This window comes from Diadema antillarum, unplaced genomic scaffold, assembly GCF_040938485.1.
Source record: "Diadema antillarum isolate AM-2024a unplaced genomic scaffold, OU_Dant_1.0 seq00001890_RagTag, whole genome shotgun sequence".
NCBI lineage: Eukaryota > Metazoa > Echinodermata > Echinoidea > Diadematoida > Diadematidae > Diadema > Diadema antillarum.
The window spans coordinates 1-7,399 of NW_027272557.1; the positions used below are offsets into that span (position 1 = coordinate 1).

General features: G+C 36.8%; 1 protein-coding gene across 1 annotated transcript; it reads right to left on the bottom strand.

The window, feature by feature from the left end:
- Nucleotides 1-4,311: 4,311 nt before the first annotated feature.
- Nucleotides 4,312-7,086, bottom strand: LOC139713000 (nicotinate-nucleotide pyrophosphorylase [carboxylating]-like). The gene is made up of 3 exons (XM_071624778.1): nucleotides 6,515-7,086; nucleotides 5,168-5,299; nucleotides 4,312-4,575 (listed from the first exon to the last, which is right to left on the bottom strand). Exons 1-3 carry the CDS (start codon nucleotides 7,067-7,069, stop codon nucleotides 4,357-4,359), a joined length of 906 nt encoding a protein of 301 aa, XP_071480879.1. The 5' UTR covers nucleotides 7,070-7,086; the 3' UTR covers nucleotides 4,312-4,356.
- Nucleotides 7,087-7,399: the final 313 nt, after the last annotated feature.

Sequence of the window (7,399 nt, forward strand, 5' to 3'; positions counted from 1 at the left end):
TTTACTCGACAATAGCATTGTTTTACTTATGTTTTGGACTTCTCAGCCATTCCAAAAACTTTTCTTCAAATAACGTTGAATTCCTCTTAGAGTGGTATGCTCTGTACTATTTCATAAGTGGTTTCTTTGTACACGTATCTCACAAAAGTTAAAAGCCCAATCCCCTATCTCCGCCAATACTATAACATCCCTTTAAAAACAAAATCACCTGGTTAAGTCCAGATCAACATGGAAGTGAAGTTAAACAACTTTGACAACATGAAATCCTTGATTACTATTAAAAGCAACCTCTAGAGTTGCTTTAACAGACTATCTAAAATATGCAAAAGTACTAACAAAACACACATACATTAGCTGGCACCCCTATCAAACTCACTTCATGATGCACTTCTAGCATTTTTACTAGCATTCAGGGTACCAGGTAGTCTTTTTTTTTTTTTTTTTACTGATTATTCCTATTTTCTGTAATTGTAACACAATTAGACATTTCATTCATTACAGAGTGAATCAAATTTTACTGTACTACATAGCAAAGCTTTAATATACATGTACATCCACATCAATACTTAAACTGTTACATTATGCAACATTCAATTGATCTATATGGTTTTCAGAACAGTAAAATAATGACTGCAATAAAAAACCGGATTATTCATCCCCCCCCCCCCCCAAAAAAAAAAAAGTCTAGAGCATTGCAAGTAAAACTTAATTATCATGTGTCAATTAAAACATAGCATCAGTACTGCTTTGAAAACGTCATTACTTTGTGCTGTCATAACTAAAAACACAACAATTGACAATGAAAAATAGAGGCATTAGAATATCATTAAATAAAACAAGAAAACTAGCATGACTGGTATTCTGTGTATTTCAGTCACACTAGCATTACACATAAACCCTGTGCACAGCTTCAAGAACCCCTCCCTCTGGACTGAAGGAAACTGTGTACTATTGGTCACCTCAGGAAAATGGTGGTATCAAGTTGAGTCATTATAAAATAAAATGCCATATAAACAGTATTCAAATGAACACCTAAATTCATCCTTTGTTATCTCATTCTGCCTCACTTATTCAAAAAAACCCAACGTAAATCAAAGGATACAAAGTGATTTTTTTAGTGTCACTCACTCAGAGTCATCAATAAAGAAAAATTACCTAAAGAGTTCATCCCAGATTTGGACCAACAAAATAGATAAAAATGAGAAAGATAAACTGTAATAATAACGTCAGTAAAGAAAGCAAATAAATTATGTTTGTTTCTTTTTCTCTCTTTCATGTATGTTTCTCAGTCAAATTCTGAATTAAAAATGAAATTGTAGAGTAAATATAAAATTGTCAGTGCTTTCTGATGCCTTTGATAAAAATGGTTCCTTCTATCAGGTCCATTGAATGTTTGTTCATCATTTGAATTACAAAGAACTGAACTGTGATTAACAAAGTATTTCATGTCTGGTCAATAATTTCTTGGTCTGGTTACAACCTAACATGTACATTGCATCTAACTCTATAAGAACTGACCGTCTAATTCTACATATTTGCTAATACCATGTATTAATTCTCTATAGGGATCCACACATATCAAAGCTTACACTGCTTACTTTAGCAAGATTATATTCATACCTCTTCTGTACTATTCACTTAGTTTTATATTCTTTTCTTGTTTAAATCAATCTTTCTATCAGTCTATTTCTATATTAGTTATATATTTTAGTGGCTCTGAAAAAAGAGGTCAAATAAACATTATAGTGCCTTGTCATAATTCAGTGTAGTATGTAGATCATATAAAAATTGAATGCCATTTGTCAATATCAAAATCTGAAGTATTATTTGCTGAAATAATGTTGACAATGGTGCCGAAGACTGCAATTTGAGAAAACCTGACAAGGCACAGTCAAAACCTTGGTCGGGAAAAGGATACCTTCATGTATGTTCTTGAAAAGTTAGTCATTCATGATCACATTCACCAAGTGAATGGACATCACGTCACAGAAATTTATCACATGTGTGAATATTAGACAACCTGCGGGATCTCTGATCGTCACATGACCACATTTAACATTTTAAAATCATGTGACATATTTTCATATCAAATTTACACTTTTGGTGCAGCAAAGCTGTGATGTACATCGAATGACTGCCACGTACTGCACATCAAACAAGAATTGACAAAAAAGCATCACACAAGCAGCAAATGGAAATTTGACTTTCACCCTAATCAGGCTGGGGGGGGGGCGGAATCCGCCCCCCTCGACGTTTCGCGCAATATCTTCGCAACACGATAAGCTCCCGCCGCGATGTTTCATGACTTTTTTCTTTCAAGTATCGCGCAACTTTTGAGACCCAAATTGTTGCGCCCTGCGCGTACCGTTTTGACGCGACGCCCATTCAAAAAAAATTTGTCAACCCCAAAATTGCTCCAAAATGTGATTTTGTGTACAAATCCAATGCAAATTGTGTTTTTTTCAATTAATTCACATAAAAATTCATATCTTCACTTAGAATGGCCGAAATTAATTTATTTTAGCATAATAATGCTTCGAAAAATGTCTGTGACAAATTTGGCCAAAAAACAAACACAAAAGGTCAAAAAACAAAGAAATACATAAGAAATTCAAAAAACAATAAAATACATAAGAAATTGATTTCGATACAGATTTTTTTTTATCCTATGTCTCAGAAGAATGATAAAAGAAACATTTTTAAAAAGAAATTAGCTTAATTGGAGCATTAATAAGTGATTTAGAGCCAAAACTGATTTTATGCATAAATTACAATAATTAATTAATGTAAAATATAAGAAAAATTTTTCGAGAGAAAGCAACCATACATTTTGATAGAATATGTCGCTGGCGTCGCGTGTGCCGATTTTCGGCGCAAACGTGCGTTCCATAGGCCGAGATCTGAAGGGGGGGGCGGATCCGCCCCCCCCCCCCCCCCGATATAGCATAGCCAAAAAAGCCCAGCCTGATTAGGGTTAATCCCTAGAATCAGAATCATTTCTGAAGAGCATATCAGTTTCTTACTGGAAAATTGTGCTATGAAACCAATCCCTTCAATTACATGCCATAAACCTTTTTTTTTTTTTCAGTTCAACTGACATGAAACTAGTGATAAATCCACACATAAACATGAACAAATTGGACTGCATGAATAATCAGCCATTCTGCAAATGCACACAGATGAGGTTCTTTGATCATCACATATTTCAAGGGTTAGACTTCTGAAAACATGAAGAAAACTGTGGTTCATTAATCATGGTATACCTCTCAAAAACATGACCAGCATGTATAATGAAGGCAAGTTTTCAATATGATATTCCAACTCATATATATCATCATGGAGTAATATACAGAGGTACCAACATATTTTGCCAAGGAATGAAATGTGGAATATGAAAATAGTCATTATAGTGATATGGCAAGTACTGCATGAGACAACATCATCAACTGACAAACATTTTGTTCAAACATTTGTGAGACTATAGGTTTACAGGGTAAATACAAACGTTATAGTGCATGATTCAACATTATGACATACCTCATGGCAAAATTATCATAAAACTATAATTGTGCTTTGATAGAGTAATAAGGCATATTGATAAGCAGTTACTTCAAGCATTACTTGAAATTAACAGTGGTTGCCCACAATTGTTTCACCCATATCCAACACAATGCCTTCTTCCATACCTGATTTCACATACAAAGCTATAACGGTATGCTCACATTGATCATCATTGTTAAAGGGGAGGTCCAGGCCAGTTTTTTTAGTTTAATACTAGTCTGATAAGAAAGAGTAAAATCTCTTAAGCACAACAGCAGAAATTTTATCAAAATCAGATCACAATTTGGGAAGTTATGAAATTTCCATGACTTGCTAATTTTTGTACAACAGTTCTTGAACAGTTGATATGAATACGTAAATAAGTGAGTTGATGATGTCATGACCTTACAATTTTCCAGTGATCATGTATAAAAAGATTGTGAAAAAAAAAGTACAAAAAAAAAGTACAAAACAGAATATTAATCCTGATTGAATAACTTCACAATAATGATCACTAAGATTTATCAGGATATGAGATTGGGGCATAATTGTGTTTGATAAAAATGTGAAATTCCATGGTTTTATGCACATAATTTATGACAACTTGTGAGGGGATGACATCACAAATTCACTATTTGCATATCCATACCGACTGTTCAAAGACTGTTTTGTGAGAAGTAGCAAAACTTCACAATTTCACAACTTCCTTTATAATTTTCATCCATTTTGATCAAACTTTCACTGTTGTGCTCGTAAGATTTTACTCTTTCTCTATTGACTAACTACTGTCCCACATTTCCCCTTTAAGAATTCTCATTAACTTTGAACAACAGGATTGCTGGGGTCATGACCCTCTTTTTTAATCTTGAGAGAGAAATCAACTACAGAGTAGCCCTGAGTCAGTCGGCTCGTGGAGATGACATCAATGTTTGGTTTCATGAAGTCTCGTATCGTCTCTTCCGTTATCCCTCCACTGGCTTCCAAAGTGATGTGAGGAAATTCGCCCTTTAGCTGGGCAGCAGCAGAGCTGGCAGCCTGGGTCAGATATCACATATAAAGGAGAGAAACAATGAGACAATACATCACCAAACTTTTAATTTTTTCACATTCTTACTTGCCTCACAAGGTTTTTAGCCCTGTTCATGAACCCCCCCAAAAAAAACAAAAAACAAAACAACAACACAAAACAAAACAAAACAAAACAAAACAAACAAAAACTTATTATATTTTGGCATAATGATCGTAAACAATGACATCTTCCTAATTTCATAACTGATCGTCCATCAATTTCATACTGTACAAGTTTGTAAGATGTATCATGATACATGATGCTCTAAATGATTTGGTATAATTGTACACTTTTGGGGGAAATATACTGTTAAACTAGGAAACCTCAGTTTCATTTGTGGTGCATATTATTATTAGCATTATTACTCTTTTTTTGGTGGTGGTGGTGGTAGTGTTGATGGTGGGGGTGACATTCTGTGGTATTATCTCAAAACTCATGCCTGCTATATTTTCCCTCATGTATCACTGCACGTTGACTGCTATCTAAATAGACTTGTGTCAGATCCTGCTTGAGTATATTTCTGTTTAAACAGTCTTTAGTGATTGGAGGAAATCTCACCTCTGGTGTGAAGTTGTCCAACATGATGATCTCTGCTCCGGCCAATGCCGCCTCTCGGGCCTCCTCTAGACTGCGGCATTCCACCTCAATCTTGATTGAGAATCCTCCGGTCTGTCTGGCATTCTTCACTGCCTGAGAGTCGATAAGAAGGTCACACAAATAATGCAATATTATAGCTTCTCCCACAATCCATGCACAAACTTTTCATCACTGGTATACAAGTGTTTTGCTGTGAGATCAAAGTGCTTAATTCTTGGTATGGTATGAAACTAGATAAAATCTTAAACTTGTAGACAGGTTTCTTTCAATACAAAATTTCTCCAGTCAATGTGATTTTATTTTCAGAAAGCAGTGTTGGTTTATCAAGAATTATGAATAGCTATATGCTTGTTAATTTATAGTTATGACAAAATCTAGCTGACCTATAAATAGAACCACCGTGCTAGAAAGTTTCTCATGATAAGTCATAATTTTACTTTCAAGTTTATTATCCATGGATACTGCAAAATGATACCATTTACCACTCATACTTGTGTAATACAGACATTTCCAAAGGAATTATTCTTTCTATGCAAAATAAATGCCTTTGTGGCCATGAACAAAATTAATGAACTCAAAGTTTTGCTCTTGATCTTGAGGTAATTTACAAGATTGTCATACTCAAAGAAGGGGATGAATTTGATGGGTAGGTTGTGTGAACAAAATTCTAACTAGACTCTTACAGCATTGAAACTTCAGAACAAGACTACAAAGGAAGTTATTTTCAGTATAATCCTCTAAAACATTTCATGAAACATGGCTTTTCATTTGTCTTTCTTTTTTCAGAGTAAATTAGACACAAATCTGAGGAGGAATTGTTATAATGTGCATGTACTGTACGAGATGAAATTTTCGCGGTGGTTTTATTTTCGCGAATTTCGCGAATCGCCTTTGAACCGTGAAAATAACAACACGTGACAATAACAACGCGCAAATAACTAAATTCAGTTATACCCTCGCAACCGCGAAATTAACAACACGCGAAAATGTCCTCCAAGCAGCAATTCGCGAAAATATCTGTACGCAAACATTTCAGCTCGTACAGTATACATTCTCATCAGTGTTGTTCAGATCGAGGCCTAGAGGTATGGAATCTATGACTGGTGAGGAGAAAGAAAGAGATGACAAAGATAAGATTGATAAACACAAACATGAATGGTAGAGCAGAGAATAAGAGACGAGGAAGCACTTAATTAAGTCCAAATTATAAACAGAGTCATTAAATGTCACTGGTTTTTAATACACCTTTATGATAATCCCATCAAAAACTCATCTCCTTCGAGCGTATGAATTCCCACAGAATCTCACCTGTGTAATGCTTCCTGCTGACCAAATATGATTATCTTTCAGCATTATCATGGATGACAGGTCGTATCTATGGGTGGCAGCCCCGCCCACCAACAGGGAGTACTTCTCCACAATCCGAAAGCCCGGGGTTGTCTTCCTCGTTCCAGCTACTTGTCCAGTCCATGCCGATTCCTTGGCTATACCTGTGAGCCTCGAAGCTGCGGTTGCTACTCCGCTTGCTCTCGCCAGGCAATTCAGGGCAGATCTTTCGCCCATGAGAATAGATCGGGCTCTACCTTTAACGGTAGCCACTTCACATACTGGATTTAAGAAGGTGCCTTCCACCTTGCACCATTCCACCTCACAGCCTAATTCGCGAAATACGGCGTTGAAGAACGGCACACCCGCCAGAACCCCGGGAGACTTGCAGAGGAGAACCGCTGTCTCTTCCTTCTCGCCGACCACATATCCCCCGTAATCAAAACTCGGAATGTCCTCTCGAAGCCATGATTGAACAAGATCCGAGATCGCTGCTGGCGATAGCAGACACTCTAGAGTTTGCCCTGCTGCCATCATGGTTCTGGACAACAATGTTAGTCGGAATACCGTTGAATGGTGATTCTTGCGTCCAAGCTCTCTCTCAGTCTCATGAAAAAGCTCCCGTGGCGTGGGAAGCCAGGTGCCGGTCGATGGTATTGGTGTACGACACGCAGTTCGCAGCTTGGTAGCAGCTTCCGATTACCAACAACCAAACTGAGATTACACTGTACACATACATGGATTGCATCACGACAGCACATCACATCCTGCGCCGCCGCCGGCCCTGGGATCCATGCGGTTTATACATTCCTCATACTGTCTCACGTCGTCTGCTACCATTCGGGAGTGTCACCTTCCTCCAGTCAT

What these genes read in the sequence shown, in the direction of transcription:
- LOC139713000 (XM_071624778.1), bottom strand. Translation starts at nt 7,069, where the DNA reads ATGATGGCAGCAGGGCAAACTCTAGAGTGTCTGCTATCGCCAGCAGCG. An exon ending in CAGCAGGAAGCATTACACAG is followed by an intron (nt 5,300 to 6,514) that starts GTGAGATTCTGT and finishes ATCGACTCTCAG; the next exon opens with GCAGTGAAGAATGCCAGACA. An exon ending in TGGACAACTTCACACCAGAG is followed by an intron (nt 4,576 to 5,167) that starts GTGAGATTTCCT and finishes TATCTGACCCAG; the next exon opens with GCTGCCAGCTCTGCTGCTGC.